The sequence below is a fragment of the Alosa pseudoharengus genome, unplaced genomic scaffold (genome assembly GCF_046254945.1).
Source record: "Alosa pseudoharengus isolate Yale_2024_CS ecotype anadromous, Long Island Sound unplaced genomic scaffold, YU_APseudo_1.1 YU_APseudo_1.1_scf_17, whole genome shotgun sequence".
NCBI lineage: Eukaryota > Metazoa > Chordata > Actinopteri > Clupeiformes > Clupeidae > Alosa > Alosa pseudoharengus.
This window is the reverse complement of record NW_027468640.1, coordinates 38,116,835-38,140,134: the sequence shown is the minus strand read 5'-3', so window position 1 is coordinate 38,140,134 and position 23,300 is coordinate 38,116,835. Positions and strand designations below refer to the sequence as shown.

Sequence of the window (23,300 nt, the reverse complement as noted above, 5' to 3'; positions counted from 1 at the left end):
AAAAGAAAAAAAAACTTTGACAATCCCTATATGACCGCTTCGCTAGATTCGCTAGCGCCGGTCATAATAACTTATTTTCAATGGATACATTGTCTACTCTACCCCCACTCTTGCAACTTTTGTGTATGCTTGTATGTGCGTGCCTGTTTGTGTGTGCCTGTGCTGTGTGTGTGTGCCAGTGTGCTTGTGTGTGCGCGTGTGTGTCTAATTGTGTGGATTTGTGTGTTTGTGGATGTGTGTGCATTTGGTGTGTGTATGTCAATTTGTCTCCATCCATAGAGCCTGACCAATATGGGATTTTGAAGGCTGATAACCTACCGATTTCGATATTTGAGTTATTCAAAAACTGATAACCGATATATCGAAATTCGTCAAAGTGAATCATTTGTGTCAACTCGCTGCAATGTAGATTTATTAACGCACCCGTGATGATCTACATCTCCATTTAAACCAGATATTTTAGAGCGCACGTTGAGATGTATTCAGTGCAGGGCTGTACCTACACATATTTGTTGCACGTGCTACAAAAAATATTCTTTGCGATGGATGATTTAGTACCAACGTTACACCGGTCAGATACAGTTTTGCCTATGGCTATTCCGTGAGACTGAGGCGCTTTTTGTTTGCTCGAAGTGCGTAATTAGGGTGTGAGAGGGGAGTCGATGTGCTTTGATTCCAGCTTGGTAGTTGTAGTCTATGCGATTAAAAAACACGTGTGTGTGAAGTATCCAAACAATGATAACGCTTTCATTATGGCTGCTTTAGCCACAGACCTTGAGCTACTGTACAGTGGGTTGGGTTCCATTTGTGCCAAGTGGGCCAAGTGTCCACTTCATTCGCCCTTTCCGTGATTCACACAGCCACGTGAAATGTATTACTACTGATATGCAAAACTATTAACTTTTCGCCAAGAGGTGGCAGCTTGATACTGTAAGGTGTAAGCCATTGGTTCCAAAGGAGATTTTATTTGGGTCGCCAGCATAGCCTAGTGGCAATTTGTGTTGTGTAATAGGCCTAGCATAGGGCCTACCTTATATAGCGTATAGTTTGTTAACAGTCACGGTTTTGTCATAACTCCCTCTATGCATTTTTGCATTTAGAATAGCTCTAAAACCGGGAGGCGAACACGTCGCAGGGGGGGCGCCAGTGCGTGGATATCTCAATCGCAAAATTAAACAATATTTCTATCGGGCGCCTACCATGGACTAGGCTGGGTGAAAATCAAAAGATTGCGTCAAAAGATTGAGCTTAACCATGGACCTCATAGTTGCAAAATGCAAGGGAACATGAATCAGCATATTATTTGCACAAACAATAACGGACAGTAGCTATTCAACTTTGCCCGTTAAAATGTGTATGAGCAGTCTCGCAACGCATTTCATGAAGGCCCTTTTGGACATGTCAGTTATTTGCACCACTGGGTAAAACGGCATTTTGTTTTAGACTACTGGTATTTAATTTGTGCATTGACAATAAAGCTGAATACCATTTGAACTAGATGACTAAACTTATGCATATGTAGAAGAAGAAACATTCACAAAAATCCTTGACATGACCTCTCTTCTTGATAGCTGTTGAAAACTGCATGGAACTGACAGGGATTGTTTTGTTTAATAATAAATAAATAAATACATTATACTGCTACCTTCTGCTTTTCCCAAATACAATGTAGCCTACAGGTGTACCTTTCATCAGTCCAGTTGCAATGGGTGGACTGTGATGAACTGCCCTACTTGTGATTGTTTAGAGATTTTAAAGGTTTTATAACAATGCTACAGATTTTTTGGCCCAGAAACAAATCTATTCACCTTTGCAGCGCCAGTAGGCTACTTTGTGTGCGGAATGTGTGCAAACACACATTCCAAACAAGCATACACAAAAGTTTCAAGAGTGGGGGATGGAGTAGAAGATGGAGACAAATTCATTAATATGATTTATTTTCGCGGAATGGATGTGCAGGACTGAGCGGCGGTCATATTTTGTACCGCTATGTGGTACATCTAGTTAACGATGTGACTTAAAAACAGTCTGTGGTAGGCAGCATATTATGTGAAATCGCTCTCGCTCCAATTGTCAGTTTATTGCACATCATTTTTTGGTTGTTTTGAATAGACAAAGCATGTTTGTTGGCGTGTCCGCGGAATCATTTTATGCAAGCAAACTGCATACAGGGAGCCTTAATTGTTGATGTCGGACATGATAATCATCCAAACAGTGCTGCTAAAACTTCGCTATGCCCTCAGTCTGGTCCCACGCGCTGTGCTGTGTGAGGGGTAGGCCTAGTAGAGTGGAGAAAGCCAATGTGTGCTGCTTATACTGATATATTTATCTACACTGGGCCTGCTGTGTCTGTGCATCTCTGAGTGTGTCTGTGTGACTGTGTGTCTGTATGTGTGCGTGTCTGAGTGTAGGTTTTCTACCTGCGTGAAGCTGGCCCCCATGTTACTCAAAAATGATTAAAAACACTGCTATTCGTTTGTGCTACGTTTGTGCCGGTTTGTGCCGTAAAAATATCGTTTGTGCTGTTAAGGGTTTTAAGTAGCCTAATTAAACTTTACATTTTCTGGCCAGTGACGTCACTCAGCCCCCCATACTTGTCCAAATTTCCCCAAAATAGTCTCAATCGCTTGTGCTACGTTTGTGCTCATTTGTGCCGTTAAAAGTAACATTTGTGCTACTATGTTTTTTAAGATATTCCACGTTATTGGTTACACATGTGACGTCACTCAGCCCCCCATCAATGTCCAAATCTTCCCAAAATGGTCTCAATCGTTTGTGCTAGGTTTGTGCTGATTTGTGCCGTTAAAAGAAACATTTGTGCTACTATGTTTTCTAAGTTATTATGGTTTATTTATTACTCGCGTGACGTCACCAGCCCCCCATCAATGTCCAAAACTCACCAAAATGGTCTCAATCGTTTGTGCTATGTTTGTGCTGATTTGTGCCGTTAAAAATAACATTTGTGCAGCTATGTTTTTTAAGTTAACACGCTTTGTTACATGTGTGACGTCATTCAGCCCATCATCAGTGTCCAAATCTCCTCAAAATAGCCGCGATCATTTGTGCTATGTGCGTGCTGATTTGTGCCATTTGCATAAACGTTTGTAGGGTAGGCTACTATGTAAATTGTCCAGCGGCCTTGTCCAGCAATTGTAGCTCATCACCCAGCCCCTCCATCAATGTCTAAACCAGGGGTGGGCAAACTTTTTGGCTCAAGGGCCACATTGGGTTTTGAAAATTGGCCGGCGGGCCACACAACCCCCCCCCCCCCCTCCCCCCGACGACACACGCCTAAAAAAATACATTTTTTATAGCCTATAATTTAGTATGAAAAGTATTTGTTTTAAAATAGTGCTAATTTGTTTTAAAAATACTGCTAATTTTATGCTGTTAAACAAATGTATAAATTGTACACTATCGCTTTAAGACAGTCGCTTTAATTCACGTTTATTTCTCAATGATCTTCTGCCTGCTCCACTATGGCTAGTGCTGTACCTACGGCTGGGCCCTCTCACAGTTTTTAAATGGTCAGTAGTGGGAACTACTGTTGCCTTCATGATTTCCTTTTAAAACTTTCTTATAAGGAGTAGATATCAATTATCAACAATCACAAGCCAGCTGGAACCTGCGGCTCTCTCTCCCTCTCGTGAGTGCAGACGCTTTCCCAATTAAATGGATTGCATATGTTCACGTTAGATCTGCTGCAAAGGAGATAACTAAGAGTTAAATTAGTTTAACATGATGTTATCTCTATTTAACATGATGTTTTTACATTGACATTGTAAACGTTATCTAAGGAGAGTGAAAAGCAGTTTGCAGTAAAGCTAACCAACGTCTATCGCAGGAAAAAAATAGCGAGCAGCCTGATAACTAGCCTAAATGAAATGCTCGGCGGGCCGGATGAAAGTGCTTGGCGGGCCGGATCCGGCCCGCGGGCCGTAGTTTGCCCATCCCTGGTCTAAACCTAGGCCTATACCCAATCGTTTGTGCTGATTGCGCCATCAATGTGTTTTCTGTAACTATATTTTTACATTACCAAGTTCTATCTGCTATGCGCATGACATCAGTCTCACACACACTGGCCAAATCGACCCAAACTGTAGCCTACCAAATGTTTCTCCTGATCTGAGTAGAAAACACAAGTGCAAGGAAGCTGTTTCTTAGGTTTATAGCTAAAGAGTAGCCTAATAATTTAGTCAACTTTATGAAGTGCTAAAAAGGCTACAAATGTACCTTTAGTTTTAGTATACTGTCGTATGACTTAAATGTTTAAACATTATTTTGACAAACATACCAATTTAGCCTACCTTCTTGTCCATCTGAAATAACTCCTAGCTTTGCTGCCTCCTTCCTTTCTGTTTTTGCTGTTTGCAAAGTTTCATATATCCACGGTGGCCTTGGAGACTTGGGTCAGCAACAACGCCTAAGTGCTGCTTGTGTGCACAATCCACTGTAATTCTGATGCATACAATTATTGAAGAATACTTTTGTTTATCTTAGAGAATATAGGCTACAGAGTGCAGCGATGAGTTATGGTAGGCCAACTTGGAGTGACTATACACAGGGGAAATTAGGGGAAATGGAGTGGTGTTTCTCCACAGCTGCCGACTGGCCTGCCAGTTTATTCTGGTAGTGGTTGCAGTAATTCTGAAGTTATGCAACTGGTGTAGGCTACTATAGAACCCTTGGCAGCACAAACAGCCACGTAAATAGTAGCACATCTTCTTTTCTTTTCTCGGGTAAGATCAGCACGATATAGCTTTGTAAATAACACAAATGTTTCTTTTTTCCTTTTGTTTCTTTTTTTTTAACAGCACAATAAACACAAACGATTAGGACTACGATTGGACATTGATGAAGGGGGGGGGGCACTGCTGGGTGATGTCTAGCATAAGCTACAACAGCTGGGCAACTTCTGCATACTACACACACGTTTCTTTAAATGGCACAAATCAGCACGCACATAGCCAAAGCGATCACAACTATTTTGAGGAGATTTGGACACTAAGGGGCTGGATGACGTCACACCTGTAACAAAGCGTGATAACTTAAAAAACATAGCTACACAAATGTTATTTTAAAGGTACAAATCAGCACAAACATAGCACAAACGATTGAGACCATTTTGGTGAGTTTTGGACATTGATGGGGGGCTGGTGACGCCACGCGAGTAATAAATAAACCATAATAACTTAGAAAACATAGTAGCACAAATGTTTCTTTTGACAGCACAAATCAGCACAAACCTAGCACAAACGATTGAGACCATTTTGGGAAGATTTGGACATTGATGGGGGGCTGGATGACGTCACACGTGTAACAAATAACGTGGAATATCTTAAAAAACATAGTAGCACAAATGTTACTTTTAACGGCACAAATGAGCACAAACGTAGCACAAGCGATTGAGACTATTTTGGGGAAATTTGGACAAGTATGGGGGGCTGAGTGACGTCACTGGACAGAAAATGTAAAGTTTAATTACTTAAAACCCTTAACAGCACAAACGATATTTTTTACGGCACAAACCGGCACAAACGTAGCACAAACGAATAGCAGTGTTTTTAATCATTTTTGAGTAACATGGGGGGCCAGCTTCACGCAGGTTAGGTACCTTAGTGCGGGAATGTTGTCTTTCTGCACCTGCTATTTCCACACACAGTTACAAAATTGTTACATTTCAAGCACCAATAATGATCAAAAATCTTGTTTCTATTTTTTTACTTTTTTTATAATGGAATTTCCTAATTTTCTCACAAAAAACGAAAATGATCATATGATCATAAATGTGATCTCACAGGGGTAGGCTAAATGGCAAATATGAACCATAAATGATGTTTATATCATTGGTAATTGAGTTAAAGTAAACATCTGTTAAGTATTTTTACATAAATTGTTATGGCTGTATTGATTTAAAAGCCTAATAATGTGGTGGGTCCAAGAAATCTGGAACCTAAACGACATACAGAACTACCATCATTACTGAATCATTATCACACTGAGTGGAGTTATAAGATGCAGAAATACTTCAGATTACAGTATTGTATAGGCAGTGAACTATGTGGAATTCATCCGTTATCTGCCTACCGAGAGATCTCTTGTCTGTGTTCTCACACTTGCAGGATGGCTGAACTCAAGATGAAATTCCTGGCCACCAGCAAGAAGCCGTGGGGCAAGCTGGATGATATAAAACAGGTCTTCTGGTTCTACAAGACCCAACTATTTGGTAGAACCTATTTCTTAATATGGTTATTATTCTCAAATAACATACATATTTCCATACAAATAATGGGACTTAACTGCTGAAAATTTTCCGCAGTACAATTTTCTGCATGTTATTCATCCTCTGAATGTGACGTGTTGTAATACTATTGGAAGTATTGTAAGAATCTACCAGTGATGTAATACACTGTTATACACAATATACATTTGTGCATCCTTCCAGACTATGTGACCCAGCACTGGAAAGACGATGAGTTCTTCGGGTTCCAGCTTCTCAATGGTGCCAATCCCATGATGATCCAATGCTGCAAGGTGCTTCCAAAAAAGTTTGCAGTCACTGAGGAGATGGTGACACCATTTTTGGAAGATAAGCTGCCAGTGGAAATACAGGTATATTGTTAATGAAATAAAGGTACACAGCTAGCCAGAGTATTTAAGAAAATAAGGATTTAGGTATATTGGGTTTATTGACTAAAAACAGAAGTGGCCATTTGTGTGGTTGTCTGAGTAGAGTGGCAATATCTTCCTGTGTGACTATTCCCGACTGGCTGAGGTGCCCCCAAATGTCATCAACATGCGACTTCAGTACGTCCCAGCACCCTTCTGCCTGCTGTTCAAAAATAAGCTGAACAGGCTGTTACCTATCGCCATCCAGGTATACACCATGGGCATATGGGAGGGTAGCCTGGGCACACAATAAACAGTTCATCTCTGAATGAAAGAGAACAGATATCAAGACAGAACAGTGTAATTCCGATTCATCTGAGAATATATTTGGAGAATTCTGGGAGATTGTGGTAGTTTACTGAGAAAGTGTATCCAAAATACATTGTATAGGTAAAGAATCTCCATTGTCAGTTGTCAGTGTGTTGTAGTTTAAATTGAGTGGTTTACACTCAATTGCAATTAAAAGTTGTTGAGTGTTGGGTTGATTCTGATTTCAGCTCCAGCAGGAGCCTGGTGAAAAAAACCCGGTGTTCCTGCCCAATGATGAAGAGGCCTGGCTCCTGGCCAAGACGCATGTTCGGGCTGCTGACTTCATCGAGCACCAGTTCAACTTCCATTTGCTACGCACACACCTTCTGGCAGAGGCCTACATCCTCGCAACGCTCCGTAATCTTCCCTCAGCTCACCCCATCTACAAGGTATCCCTCCTCCTCAAGCAAACTAGAGGCTACATTTACAGGTCTAGGTTGAGATAATCCAACATTATCACTTGCGTGTCCGACATCATTCTTTGTTCTGCAGCTGCTGATTCCACACATGCGTTTCACACTCTATGCCAACACTCTTGGCCGAGACAAACTAATCTGTGAGAAGGGAGCCATCAGTATGGTAAGACTCTACATGTGTGACACTATTTGAAACACTGTGCTTAAAATTGGAAGGGAAGACTGTTTATTTGTTTGATTTTGTCACTTTACTTTATGTGGAACTTCACAGCACTGGTTATCCATCTCCACCACACTCCCTCCTCCTCCCCCTCTCTCAGTACACATCCACAGGTAGCACTGGCATGGTGGAGGTGATGAGGAGAGCCATGCATGCTCTGAAGTACAGCTCCCTCTGTCTGCCAGACGACATCAGTGAGCGCGGCCTGGACAAGGTGCCCAAGTACTACTACCGAGACGATGGTCTGCTGGTGTGGGGTGCCCTCAGCAAGTAAGGGCTTGGAGTGAGAGATCAGAATGAGAACAATTTTATATCACTTAGATCCAATCATCACTGAAGGTCAAATGTTGCCTGCACCTTTAACCCTCAGAACTGGCGCAGAAATTACTAACTTTAATAGTTAGTACCCTCGTTGTCCAGAGGTGTCACTGGTGTTTACGCTAAACTAAGTGGTCTTCCGATCCATTAAGTAGAACCAACGTTATCGTCAATTTTAAAACATGTATTTTTACCGCGACCGTAATGCCAAAGACGAAAAGAAATATAATGGTGGGGGAAAAACTCACGAAACATATCGAAACATTTTATCATTATTTTATCATTATTTTTGACCATCAAACCAACCAGGAAGTAAACTGAAATGACTATGGGACGTTTGGAGGGATATCTATAATAATGGGAGGGATAACTATAATAGTTGTAGTAAAAATGTCAATGGTATTTATTTCAGAATAAGTGTGTGTGTGATTTCAATTAGTAAAAAAAGTTTAATGTATTTGTGTTCTTTGCCAATCATTTCTTTAAAAAAAAATCAAATAAAATAAATACATAAATAAAAAAAATTAATACATATTTTGATATTGCTTAGGTTGTGCTGAAAAAAAGGATATAAGATGCAAAATGCAAAAACCTGCAAATGCAAAAATGCAAAAACCTGCAAAAAATGGCTGGAGTTAATAAACTAAATTAAGGGTTAATATGTCTGGGATACAGGTTTACCTTCATTCCAACACAACGTGTTAGTTGTAACATGTGCCCTTTTACAATAAATAGAAACGTATGAAATAGAATCTGGGATTTCTTCTTCACCACATTGCTCAGTCTGTGGGGCTGCAACATGCATACATCTCCATTTCAGTGTAATGGCATCACCTGGTTCAGTTCAGATGTGTTGTCTCATGAAAGTGCGTGTTTATGTTTTATGTGTGTAGGTATGTGGAGGCTGTTATAGCTGTGTTCTACCCTTCTGACATGGACGTTCTAGTAGATGAGGAACTGCAGCACTGGATCTCAGACATCTACAAACATGGCTTCCTGGAGAAGGCCAGCACTGGTGAGATAAACAGAGAGATAGAGAAAGAAATGAGAGGGAGAAAGAAATGAAGTAGCCTACCAGAGTGGGAGGAAAAACATAGAAAAGACAGAAAAAAGAGACTGAAAGATGTGCAATTAAGAGGAGGAAGAGGTAATGGACAAGGCCAGAGCAATAGACAATTAGAAGCAGGTAAATATGGAAGGGCAAGATCAAAGCCAGCAACTTTGAAGGACAAAACAGGGTCCGTAAGTGAAGTGGAGTGTAAAAATAGTTTTGGAGGACTGGTCTATTTTTTTCGAATGTCATTTAGATCTAACCCACTCATCACTGTCTTAGGTATCCCCAATTCTTTCAAATCAACCAAAGACGTCACCAAGTTTATCACTATGGTGATCTTTACCATGACGGCACAACACTCTGCTCTGAACAATGGAAATGTGAGTGATGTGTTCTAACACACATGCATTTACTCATGAGCACTTCTCTAGAAAGAGCACACACACACTCTTACCCACTCAGTAAGACCGCTGCTCCTATCCTTTCTGGCAATTTCCACTCTTTTTCTCTCTTTTATTTTATTTAGAAGTTTTATTGAACAAAGATAGTGAAAGTAGCCAGTAAAGTGAACGGGCAAAAACTGAACAGCAAGTCACCTTGAAGGATTAAAACAAAATGGGAAGACCCAAGAAAATTTGTGGAAAATGTACTGAGCTTGAACAGAGGATTTCTACTTTTGGAATCAAGGATTGATGTCCTTCCATCAAAGACGGATGAACCACGAGAGTAGGGATCGACCGATATGGATTTTTTAGTGCCGATACCGATACCGATTTTTTTCCATCAGCCTTAGCCGATGACCGATACAGGCTGCCGATTTTCTTGAGCCGATATTTGGAGCCGATACTGCTTTTATTTTGCTCCCTCAATTTACATCAAACAAATGACACATAATTACACAAATGATGATAACAAATGTTATAAGTCAGTTTAAAAAAGGAACATTTATTGAACTTATGGATGGGTGCACTGCATATGGTTAAAGGAACCATATGTAAGAAATGTATTTCAATTAATCATAAAATGGCCCTGAAATGTCACTAGACATTAACAAATCATGTTAATTTCAAATACTTATATCACTGACAACAGTAGTCCAGCCAGGATATTGTCATTTAAAAAGTGAATTTGCAGCCCTCAACTGATGTTGATGTTGTGTTTTGTCATGTCATGTTGTGTTTTGGCCTGATGTGCCACCCTCCACCTATCTACTAATCACAGAGTCAGTAGTGTTTCAGCATCCGGGTTGGCAATCTCGAGTCAGGGGGGAGGGGGAGGGGATAAACCAATCTACAGTAATTTGAAAGTGATTGCAGTACCAGTTTTGCCCACAATCTTACATATGGTTCCTTTAACTGTGCAAGGGTAAAATGCTTTCATCAACATCTTACAACACAGCCTTGATGATGCATTGTTTGCTGACATATTATAACACATAATTCAGGTCAATACAAAATGTCCTTTGTCAACACATTTAAATAATTTAAGAAAACAATAAGCCTGAAAAGTAGCTATTGAAATAAATTGCTTGATTTGTAATTTAAGACTGCATGGTTTAAATTTTTCTATGTCTATATTTTTCTAAAAAAAGCTGCCAGATTTGTCAACCACAGAATATAAATCAGCAAGAGGACAATAACGTGGTGTCAGATGTTTCTGTTCTAAATGGCATCAACGTTAAAAGGTATAAAAACTCTCTCAAAGTTTGAAAAGCTCTCCTTCAGGTAGCACAGCACTCTCATATCGCTGTGATGCGTGTGTCCCACTGAGTGAGAAAGACCAGACGCACACACAAACTCTTCTGTTTGGTAGCTGACGAACCACCATTGAACTGGATTGATAATGATAACGTTCGTAGTACGGAGCCCTAGAGGTGTCATCGCAAAATGTTTTGCATGTTGAGAGAATGTGCTCTCGTTTTACTATATTGTGCACTCGTTTTACTAAATCGTATGCTCGTTTTACTAAATTGTGCTCTCGTTTTACTAAATTGTGTGCACAATTTACTATATTGTCCTCTCGTTTTACTATAGTGTGCGCTCATTTTACTAAATTTAGCTCTCATTTTAAGCATAGTAAAACGAGGGCACAATTTATTAAACGAGTGCACTATTTACTAAAACGAGCGCATGATTTACTAAAACGAGGGCACGATTTATTAAAACGAGAGCACAATTTCTGAACATGGTTATAGAACATTGTGTGCACGATCTACTTAAACGTGGCCACAATTTGTAAAACGTGCACTCAATATTTTCTTGACACATGTAAACATGAGCACGGTATACTGTAGTATATTCGAGATCTCGATCTACTAAAACGCACCCACGAATAATTAAAACGTGGGCTCGAAGAAATTAAATTGTGTGCACAAAAACGTACTGTGGTGTCAAGGGGTATCCCCGGGAATGACGTCGGGAGGTGTGTCGCTTGTAGTGACGTAGGGGGAATCTCATTAGGCTTGTTTGACTTCGGCTGAGTCTGACTTGGTCTGGCTTACTACGTAAACGTGATCTTCAGAGCCTAGCCGGGAGGAGCTACAACAGAGGGCAGCTCATCCCGGACAGAAAGGCTACAGTCTGCCTGACGTGACTCGTGGGAGACATCGCGGGAGATATCGCGGTATGTTGTTTGCAATAAACACAGCAGAACTTTCATTCTTACTCATTAAAATGAGCATGCTGACTGACGAAATAAATTCTTATGATGTAGTTTAAATAAACCACTGCTGTCATACAGTTAACAGGCCTGCATTGTAGCACATAAATTCAATATCAAGTGTTTTCCCTATATGTGTGTCTATCTATTTAGCCAACAGCAGAAAATAACAGAATATCCAAACGTTTTCAGTAGGTTAGCCTACCATTGTTGCAGAAATCACGTATAAGAAGGTATCCCTTCGATTTCTGTTTATTTTCGCATATTCCAACATAAGGAAGCAGCATGAGCCTCTAGTCATAATCGTCATGAGGACATTCCTCCCAAATGGCCCTATCACGTCTTTGAACTGACGTCATGAGGGCGTGTTTCAGCTCGTGCAGCTCGTGGAAGGCAACTGCAAGATCTGTCTGCAGGCTAAGACTCCCGCGATATTTTAAGGCCATGTGACATGGTGTCACGGTGGTAAGTCCCTCCCCGGCTGACAGAAGTCGGACAGAATTTCTAACCAGTATGCATTGCGTCCATCCCAGTATGCATTGTGTTCAACCCAGCATGCATCACATCAAGTCAGATCTGCACATATCTGCCGCAAGTCGAACTCCCCTATTGATTGCAGTGCATGCACCTGGATATAGCCCATAGGTAGGCTATAGGTGGGAGAGCAGAATTGTGTGTGTTTGCACAGGCCCCTTGTCATCTTCGTCCAGCTGAATGTTTGCCGAAGTTTTGAGTGTTTGTTGAGGTCCAAGTTTATGCAGAGCTGTGGTTTTTATCGCGAACGGTGTGAGCTAGGCTACATAGCGTGAGAAACTGAGCATCGTGTAGCCTACGCCACTGTTTATGTCTCCCGTTTCATAGTCCGTATCCTATCAAAGCTAACTGCGTTGTGTGCATCATATCGGTGTGCGGGTGGGTTATATGGTGAGGCCCATCGGGCGCTAGAGGGAACCTTATTGTATTGGGTGGGTATTACTACTAATATGCAGTAGGCTAGCCTATTTGTACCAACAGCAGTAGGCTAGGTCTACGTGTTGTAATTGTTTGGGAGCTTGTCGCTGTGTGTGCTTCGATTGCCTTCTAGACCTCACAGTTAACGTAGGCTTTAGTCAACAATCCAGGAGGTATTCACCTTATTCAGCCCCGCCCATTTTTTTAAATTCCACGTTGTCTTTAAACTTTCGGTCGGCTAGCTACGTCTAGTTAGCTTCATTGGGATAACACAACAGAAGAGGATAGAGAGGCTAACTTGGGAGGAAAACGACAAATGCCATCAGGAGGTAAGATTGCAATATTGTACTTCGCTACCCAAGGCTATTCACCCCTACGGAGTGGATAGACGATGCGGCAGTGGCCGCTGTATCGTATGGAGAAACTCGCAAATCCTTATCTGTTTGGTAACTATGGTAACTAGTTTAGAAAGTCATTACAGAACAACCGCTCCAAAGTCAGTTTTTTCCTAACTTCAGATAGGAAAGCTGTATAACAGAAATGTCTTAAGTCACCAAAATCCTAAATAAACGTTCCTAACTTTAGGATGACCCATAATATATGATGCCAGTCATCTCGATAGAGCTCTGCTATCTCAATGTATCGCAATGGATGTACTGCTCAATAGGAAGTTCGGAGACAATGTGGGCAAAGCTAGCGCCCCCATGTTTGCGCGCGGAATAAGGTCAATAGTGGAAACCGGTCATTACAACAGAGCCCATGTAGCCTAGTAGAATTTCCCCATTATGGGTCTCCTAGCTGGTGGTTGACACCACAGGTGACCCTGCTACAAAGAGTTCGCTATAAACCATCTTGACCACCTAAAGGCTTTAATTAGCTGCCTACGGTTATCATCACATTACCACTATGAACTGTAATGTTACAGACAGCTGTAGGTCTAGTCCATGCCAAGGTAACACGAAGTTGTCACCACAGCACAGCGAGCGGTGAGAAAATGTCGGGAATTAGGCCTACTAAATGTGAGCACAAAATACATATTTCGAGAGCTCAATTTAGGCCTACAACGGGGTCACGTTTTATTAATTAGAGGGCTTAATTAAAGGAAAACATGCTCACGTTTTATTAATTCGAGGGCTCAATTAAAGGAAAACGTGCTCACAAGTTATCACGACCAGAAAAAATATCACTTAAAGTGAGCTCTCCCGGGCTCCGTACGGAACAACGTCGGCATTACTTAATCATATGATTAACCAGTGTTCGTAACAGCTACCGCTACAGCATGCATACGGATAGCCTACAACTTAGCTATTTGCAGCTCCCTAAATACAATGGCAAGCAGTTTTATAGACGAGGCATTCAGGGAGGGAGACACACACACACACACACCACACGCGTCCAACACTCAGCCAGGTGGTCGCTGAATAAAACTCCCACAAATACCACGGAACAACGTTGGCATTACTTAATCATATGACCAGTGTTTACCGCTACCGCATACATATGGATAACCTACAACTTAGCTATTTGCAGCTCCCTAAATACAATGGCAAGCAGTTTTATAAACGAGGCATTAAGCATTAAATAAAGTAGGCCTACCTATCTATCTATCATTCGCGTTTTCCATTTGGACCAAACTTGCTTCCATCTTCAAAGTGTATGGCAATATTTCAGCTAAGTCAAACAGTTAAAAGATGCTTTGAAAGTTTAAAGTTTACTGTTGTCTAGAGCAGGCTTTCAGCACTCTGCTAGTGGGGGAGGGGCAGTCTGCACGTGAATTGCAGTGTCTCCAGCAACACAGAGCTGCCTGTGGACGCCTGTATGTAAATAATGTGGGGAAAAAACTATCGGCAAACGCAGCCGGTTATCGGCCGATGCCGATACACTTAAAAAACGCAAATATCGGCCGGATATATCGGCCGGCCGATATATCGGTCGATCCCTACACGAGAGACATATCATGAAGTGAGTATAGCAACAAAAACGGGAATGCAGAGAATGTACCCCAACAGGCTGATATTACTGCTAAAATACTACCACTGCTAACTGTAATTACCTCAACACCAGTAAATTCATATGTTCCTAGATATGTACCTGGTATTATAGAGTCAGATCAGACAAGGCTTGGGGTCTTAAATAAAACTCACAGCCTCTAAGATTATCAAACAGATTTGAATGCCTCCGAGACATGAGAGAGGAACTTCCAAGGGAACAGACTCCAAGAATGCACAGACAAAAAGAAGCACTTGGCACCTGTCCATCAGGGTTGTGCAAAGTCGAATTGCAATTCTGCTTCCCAGATAGCAAACATACACTGGGACGGAACTGGGCCACACCTACCACAACGTCCGGCACGGATCTGCATAATGGACCTGATCCGGCGTCCAAACGCACATCGGTCCAAAATTGGTCTGGATCCGTTTGACGGATCTGGTACCAATAAGGGCTAAGACTGGCCCAGTTCCGTATGGTAGTCTGTGTTACTGACGTGTTCCAGATCTGCTTATCATATGCAATACGGGTCCGTTTATTGTGTGTGGTACGGACCCGTTTATCAGACATCAGCCGGCTTTATTTGACATGTGAAATGTGATTGGTAATTAGGCCTAATTATCCTGAAAAATCTGTTTGCTACACATTTGCTAACAGGTTCGTTATAGGTTCACCCAGGCTAAAGTTCGTAACGTTTTCCCAACAGCTCAACAGATAAACATAAGCTAGGCTACAAACACAAGAGGGGGGTAAAAAAAACTTTACACATAAGTGTCTTATTATTTTTTTATTCAACAACCTGGCTGTAGAAGTGCAATCCCAGACAAAGTTTAAGTTGTGTTAATTCCACTGTTCCCATCGATATTCAGGCTGTCTTCCTCAGTCATCTCCATGGTCAATCTGAAACAACACAAAATAAACATTAGCCATTTATTCCTTTTTGAAAATAGGTAGTCACAATTACACTCGTTTTTTATCATTAGTGATCCTGTTAGCGTTATCAATGTTTTTTCCCAAAATAGTTATAGTGATGGCTGTTTTGCTTAAGCTAAGGTAGTAGCCCATATTGCTGGAAAATAATAGTATAACCTTATGCTTGTTGTTGTCTCTGAATAAAACAGAGATAAAAAGCAGATAGCCTACCTTGAAAAGTTGGCCTGTCCTAGTCCAACCCCAGGCTGGCAAATCATGTCAAAAGATTGATAGTGAGCAAACCAAAGATCCTTGATTAACGTTACTGCTTGGACTTCTGCATGCGTGGCAAGAATATGGGGTTGTCTCATAGCACTGTTAGATCTGACACAAACAACAATTGACTACTTTTACCACTGCTAGGTAATAATAAAAATAATGAAACGAACATATGATCAATATTGAGCCAACTATATCTTCTTTTCCAGCCTTACTGTAGAAATGAAGTGGCCATGGGAACATAGTGCACCCCCATGGTTTCTAAATTTGTGCCATTCCAAAATACCTTTTTTTTCTTTAGCAGCCAGTTGACAATGAAGTAGGGAAAGGACAGTCAATTTAGCAGAATCAGCACCTTAATTAATATCATTACCACCTGGGTCTGCTGTGAAAAAATGGTCCTTCGGCTCATATCCGTATCACAGGTTTGGGCCAAATCAGTGTTTTGTATTTTAAAAGCATCTCCTGACTTCCAGTTGAGTTGCGGAAATTGGACCTGGGACAAATCTGTAAACCGGTGATAAAACAGCATTGCTAGCAGAGCTGAAACCTGTATCAGGAGCAGACCTGGCCCACAGTCAGATACTGTATGTCCGCTACAGGCGGATCTAAAGGCTTTTATGCGGATCCGGCCCAAAGGAAATTGCTATCTGGGTTCCTGTTTGCTACTTCAATTGAAATGCAAGTTAAATTCAATAATTTAATTGGAATTTAACAGCCAGTTTCAATTAAATTCTGGAATTTTGCACAACCCTGCTGTCCATCCCACAACCCTTGTTGGCGACTCTGCTGTGAGACATAGATGGGGAAAGGACGATTGTACACTGTCTTCCAAATGCATCGGTGTCTGAGACAAAAAAATAGACCTAGTGTCAAAATATAAAACTATCAAACGCATCATTGTGCATGCCAGGATTTTGAAATCCTGCGCTGCTCAGTTAGCTCCTGTGTTCACTTATATCTTTAACACATCATTGGCTCAAGAGACAGTTCCTACTTGCCTCAAGCAGTCTGTTATTGTTCCAGTACCGAAAAACAAAAGTCCATCATGTCTGAATGACTACCGCCCAGTAGCCCTGACGTCTACAGTGATGAAGTGTTTTGAGAAGCTTGTGAAAAACATTATCTGCTCATCCCTCCCTGCCTCCTTCGACCCCCTCCAATTTGCTTACAGAGCCAACAGGTCTACAGAGGATGCCATCTCAAACCTCATGCACACCACCTTAACTCACAGGGGAATGGGAATTATGTGAGGATGCTGTTCATTGACTTTAGTTCAGCATTCAACACGATAGTACCTCTCACCTTGGTCACAAAGATGGCCTTAGGACTGAACACCACCCTGTGTCACTGGATATTTGACTTCCTCACCAACCGTTAACAAGTGGTTAGAGTTGGGGGTCTGACATCTGACTCAATAGCTGTGTTTTGAGTCCACTGCTATACAACATCTACACACATGACTGCAAAGCCAACAGTAGTCATACCTCCATCATCAAGTTTGCAGATGACACAGTGATCTTGGGCCTGATTAGTAACAACAATGAACAGCTCTACTTGGATCAGGTTGATGAGGTGACACCGTGGTGTCAATCTAACAGCTTGACACTGAATATCAATAAAACCAAGGAAATGGTAGTGGATTACAGAAGGAAGCAGCAGAACTACAGTTACACCCCACTAATGATCAGTGGGCAACCTGTAGAGAGAGTCACACGTTTTAAATACCTTGGTGTCCACATTACTGAAGACTTAACATGGACTGTTAACACTCAATATGTTCTGAAGAAGTCCAGACAACGACTCTACTTCCTTCGTCAGCTAAGGAAATTCAAAGTTTCTACATCCATCATGAAGGCCTTCTACACTTCAGCGGTTGAGAGTGTTCTAACTGGTAGCATCATCACCTGGTATAGGAACTCCACAGTTAGAGATTGTAGTTCTCTGCAGAGAGTAGTGCGCTCAGCTGAAAGTACTTTAAGAACTCAACTCCCTGCTCTACAAGATATCTATTCCAGAAGAGTACTCCTAAGAGCCCAAAAGATTCTGAAGGACTCTTCACATCCTAACAATGGATTATTCCTACCGCTGAAATCAAGAAGACGCCTATGTAGTCACAAAGCCAGAACTGAGAGTCTCAGGAGAAGTTTTTATCCCCAGGCCATCTGAACTCTGAACTCACACTATACTGACTTTGCACACATTCACTCCTCAGCACTCTCAAACATTTCCCAACTCTGAACTCACACTATACTGACTTTGCACTCATTCACTCCTCAGCACTCAGGACCCCCCCCCCCCCCCCCCACACACACACACACACACACACACACCTACATGACTTTTAGCACTTTTACATCCCTCTCCCTATGCTACAGACCTTTTTTTCTTTTTCTTATTTCATCACACGTCAAAACACACACACACACACACACACACACATATCTGACTTCTCCAACTTTTGCACATCTCCATAGAACTTTTTATTTATTATTTTTGATTTCTCCTCCATCTATCTACCCATGTCCTTGATTGCCTAGCCTTTCTGCCCCCCCCCCCCCACCCCCATCCCCAACACACACACACTTACATCATCACTGTCATCACCTCACATACATACAGCACACTGCTTGCTACAGTAAGCCTCCTCTACATACTTGCTGCACACTGCCCCCCCCCCCTCCCTACATACACAGCACATTGTCTTCAGGATCTTCTCCAACACACATCCTCTAAATACTTACAGCACACTGCCCCCACCTACCCACACACTACACACACACACACAGTCACTGCTCCACTCCCCTCCCGCCCACACACACATCTTCACTGTCATCACTCACATACATCATACATACAGTACTCTGCTTGCAAAAGTCCCTTCACCATACTTGCAGTACACTGCCCCCCCTCCCCCCCCCCAAATACACAGCACATTGTGTCATGAGGAAGCTTCTCCAACACACATATTGCACACTGCCCTCTCCCCACATACACAGCACACTATCCCATCTCCCCTGTCATCCCCCCAACACACACACCAAGACCCCTGGCAGTTGGGTTAGCCCCTTGAGCCGTGGATCGATCTGCCCAAGGTTTCTTCCTTGGTAAGGGAGTTTTTCCTTGCCCCTGTTGCTCTTGGGTGCTCCTTGTTGGTGCCCCCCCCCCCCCCAATCCCAATCCTCCCCCACCTTCTTGCCACTTAATCTACTAAACCCCTCTTCTACTGCACCCCCCCCACCCCCATTAATGCACAAATAGGCTGACACCAGACACAATTTCACTGCATTTCTTACTTCCAGTAACTATATGCATGTGACAATAAACTTCCTTGTATCCTTGTATGTCCGAGAAGATTTCAAGGAACTTCTTTCAGTCCCAGCTTGGAATACATTTTCATCAGTGGGCTGCTCCCAGTGGAGGGAAGCTTTGTTTAAACACTATATTAAAGACTATTTAGTTTAAACACCTGGCTTGGAAAAACATGCTTTTCAGGTGGAATAAACTTCATAAATATTGACAATTTTAACCTTTTCTGGAATCGCAGAGAATATTTCAGACCAAGTATCACAGAACTCAGTTGGATTGGGGCCAAAATTTTAACTGAAAACTATCGCCTCTCACCCAGAATTTTTTCTGCTGATCCTGAGCCGATCCTCTGATGAGCGCTAGCCGTAGGCCTACAGACGGATCAACAACTCGGCTAAACCAAAACACTCTGCGCAAGCTCAACCAGCCGAACCCCCCTGCTGTAGTATAGGGCCCTCTGACAATCACCGGGTAGCCTTGACCTGGCCTTATCCGATCACTTTATCCGATAAACTAATACATGCAATGAGTTTGCATCTTTTTTCAAAGGCAAAATTGATAAAATCAGACTGAACATATCTTCTCAACTACTAACTCAACATCTGAAACTTCCAGCTTCAAGGGAAGGGAAACTTAACTTGATGTCAGATGTCACAGACTGAGCTGTGACCCGTGCGCTGTCACAGACTGAGCCGTGACCCGTGCGCAGTGCATAGCGTGCAGGTAGCCATCTACCGGCATATCGTGAGGGCAATTGTGGGTACGCGGTATTCCATTGAAAGGTTTGTTCACAACTCATTGTCATTTCCACATCTCATCTGTATTAACTCCATCTACATTCGACAAATGCAACTGTACACACTGGCCGTTAAAAACATTCTCATTTATTTGTTAATGTCACGGTTTGGAGTTTGTGTTTTGGTTTTTGGGACTCTTAGTTTGTAGTTTGCTGTGTTCTCTTGTTTACTTCCTGTTGTCTTTGTTACTTCCTGTGTCCTGTGCCATGTGTTCCTTTGTTTATATTGCCATGTGGCTTTGTTCCCTGTCTCATGTCTCCGCCCCTCACCTGAGTCTTGTTAAGTTATTTGTCTGATTAGTGCCTTGTTCCATGTTCACCTGTGTCTCTTTGTTTTTGCCCTATCGTCTGTGTCCTTTTAATTACCTTCCTGTGTATTTAAGGTCTTGTGGTTGTCTTTGTCTTTGCTTGGACATTATGGTTTTGTCATGTTCCCATATTTCTAGTTTTCAAGAGTAAACTAGTGTTTGATGAATTCTCAAGCCTCTTGTCGTGCATTTGGGTCCCAACCTGCTCTGCAACCTGACAGAATGACGAAGCCACTAATGGACCCAGCAGGCAAGTCCAACTATTATTTGTGTTCCTGGGAGGACTTTTTTAATCCCTGGGGGTCAATTTATAATGGAACCCGCTTGGCCATCAAGCGGACTCCGATGAAGAGTGGCCCAAAGGTATTTCCAACCCCTCATTGCGTCTCTGTGCCGGGTGCCCTACCAATTCGGCAGTTCCGCTGTCCAGCACTGAGAAGGTGTTTCCGCCGCCCAGCAGCCCGGACGTCCCCGGTGACCAGCGCTGCCGCCTCCCCAGTGGCCGCTTCATGTGTTCTCCGGTGCCAGACCCCGGCTCTGCTCCTCCGGTGCCAACCCCGCGCTCTCAGGCGCCTCCGAGTTCCAGTCCCGATTCCCCGCGCTCTGAAGCGCCTCCGAGTTCCAGTCCCGATTCCCCGCGCTCTGAAGCGCCTCCGAGTTCCAGTCCCGAGTCCCCGCGCTCTGAAGCGCCTCCGAGTTCCAGTCCTGATTCCCCGCGCTCTGAAGCGCCTCCAAGGCACCGTGCCGAGTCCCCGCCGGAGCCCGGTGCCAAGTCCCAGCCAGCACAACCATGTCTGTCTGGCTTGACCAAGAGGCTTAGACCTCCTGAACGGCACCCTGGCCACCCTCCCGAGCTGCCCCGACGGTCTACCCTGCGGCGTGGCCACCCTCCCGAGCTGCCCCGACGGTCTGCCCTGCGGCGTGGCCGCCCTCCCGAGCTGCCCCGACGGTCTGCCCTGCGGCGTGGCCGCCCTCCCGAGCTGCCCCGACGGTCTGCCCTGCGCCGACAGTCTACCCTGCGGCATGGCCGCCCTCCCGAGCTGCCCCGACGGTCTGCCCTGCGCCGACAGTCTACCCTGCGGCGTGGCCGCCCTCCCGAGCTGCCCCAACGGTCTGCCCTGCGGCGTGGCCGCCCTCCCGAGCTGCCCCGACGGCCTGCCCTGTGGAGTGGCTGCCCTCCCGAGTGGTTACGCTGGTCCACCTGCCACCCTGGTCGTCCACCTGAGCTGCCTGGCCAGAGGATTCCCGCCTCTGGGGCCCCTCCATCCACCCTGTTTGGACTTAGTTTTTGTTTGGGACGTCTGGGAGCCGTCCCGTAAGGGGGGGGTACTGTCACAGTTTGGAGTTTGTGTTTTGGTTTTTGGGACTCTTAGTTTGTAGTTTGCTGTGTTCTCTTGTTTACTTCCTGTTGTCTTTGTTACTTCCTGTGTCCTGTGCCATGTGTTCCTTTGTTTATATTGCCATGTGGCTTTGTTCCCTGTCTCATGTCTCAGCCCCTCACCGGAGTCTTGTTAAGTTATTTGTCTGATTAGTGCCTTGTTCCATATTCACCTGTGTCTCCTTGTTTTTGCCCTATCGTCTGTGTCCTTTTAATTACCTTCCTGTGTATTTAAGGTCTTGTGGTTGTTTTTGTCTTTGCTTCATCATTATGGTTTTGTCATGTTCCCATGTTTCCTGAGTTTTCAAGAGTAAACTAGTGTTTGATGTATTCTCAAGCCTCTTGTCGTGCATTTGGGTCCCAACCTGCTCTGCAACCTTAAGACTAACTACATCACCGTATTCAGTTTACTCACCACCATACCGCATCGTACATTACTTCCTGCTGGGAAACCCGAGGGACTCTACCATTAGGGGTACAAGTAGAGGGGTTTCCCGGGTTGATGTTGGCCTGACCATTTTGACAGGGGTGTTTTGATGTTCTGTGGTTTAAGGTGAATTGTATGGGTTTATGAGTTGTTTTGGGGAAAGGAAATTATTTTGTATTTTTGTTTATTTTGTATTTGTTTCTTTGAATTATTATTTTGTAGTGACAAAATGTTTGGCGGGATAATTGATTTATGTTAGACAGTGGATGTGTCCAGTAGGTGGGGCTACAGCTAGTTCTGGTCTGTATTAGGCCCCATGGGCTCAGTCTTGGAGAGAGAAGCGTGAGAGTAATATATCTTTTCGAATTGCTCAGAGTCTAGTGAGATATAGCCTGGTGAATTTCTGTGCCTATTTATTTTGATCAGTTTTTGTTTTTGAGTGTTATGACATGGTGGTGATTTGCACATAATTTTAGAAAAGACAAAAAAAAGAGAAAAATAAAAAAACTTTTTGAAATCACTTGGCCTTCTCTGTCTACTCTGCCGCCGTCCATCCTGTTACATTTGGTGTCAGAAGTTGGGAGACAGGAGTAAGGCGGAGAGGCAAGAGACAAAGGATAATGGCGTCTAAAAAGAAGAAGCCTGGAGAAGAGAGTGGAACAGGAGGCCCCACAGAGCCATCAGAACCCGATCCACAACCTGCAACATTGGATATGGCCATCAATCGACTGGCTAAGATGTTCGAGTCCTTCATGGATGTGCAGCGTGCGAGGGATGAAAAACAGGAAAGAGAGTCTGCCAAGCAAGCCCACCAGTTTGCAGTCCTTAACCACCAAGTGACCCAACTTCAACTAGATGTGGAGGTGACACGGGATCGAGGGAGCACACCCACTCCTCCTTCCCGGGGACCCACACCAGATCCACACCCAGCCCCCACCAGAGAAGTAAAGGGCTACAAAATCAAGATGGCAAAGCTTGAAGATGCAGACAATATTGAGCATTACCTCACGACCTTCGAACGACTAGCAACAGCCTGTGAGTGGCCGAGAGAAGACTGGGCCATCCATCTTGTCCCATTGCAGGCCCTCATGGAGATGATGGTACTGGAGGAATATCTGCGAGTCCTGTATCCAGAGGTGAAGACCTGGGTCAAGGAGCGTAACCCATCAACGGCAGCAGAAGCCGCCACATTGGTGGAGAATTTCGTCGCAGCACACAAGGGCTCCAGGCGCTATCGCTATGCTGGAGTGCTGGATCGTCAACCCTGGGGTAAGTCTGATGGTGCTGGTAAAGGAGCTGGTTCAGAT

The 23,300-nt window shown here is 43.4% G+C and overlaps 1 protein-coding gene across 1 annotated transcript in view; it reads left to right on the top strand.

Moving 5' to 3' along the window:
- LOC143127809 (hydroperoxide isomerase ALOXE3-like) overlaps positions 1 to 23,300 on the top strand; it is a 49,452-nt gene that overhangs the window by 11,286 nt on the left and 14,866 nt on the right. The window contains exons 5-12 of the mRNA XM_076289521.1: positions 6,123 to 6,226; positions 6,446 to 6,612; positions 6,734 to 6,877; positions 7,167 to 7,367; positions 7,471 to 7,557; positions 7,715 to 7,884; positions 8,826 to 8,947; positions 9,266 to 9,366. Of these exons, the coding sequence (XP_076145636.1) occupies positions 6,123 to 6,226; positions 6,446 to 6,612; positions 6,734 to 6,877; positions 7,167 to 7,367; positions 7,471 to 7,557; positions 7,715 to 7,884; positions 8,826 to 8,947; positions 9,266 to 9,366 (1,096 nt within the window). The remainder of the gene's footprint in view (positions 1 to 6,122; positions 6,227 to 6,445; positions 6,613 to 6,733; positions 6,878 to 7,166; positions 7,368 to 7,470; positions 7,558 to 7,714; positions 7,885 to 8,825; positions 8,948 to 9,265; positions 9,367 to 23,300) is intronic.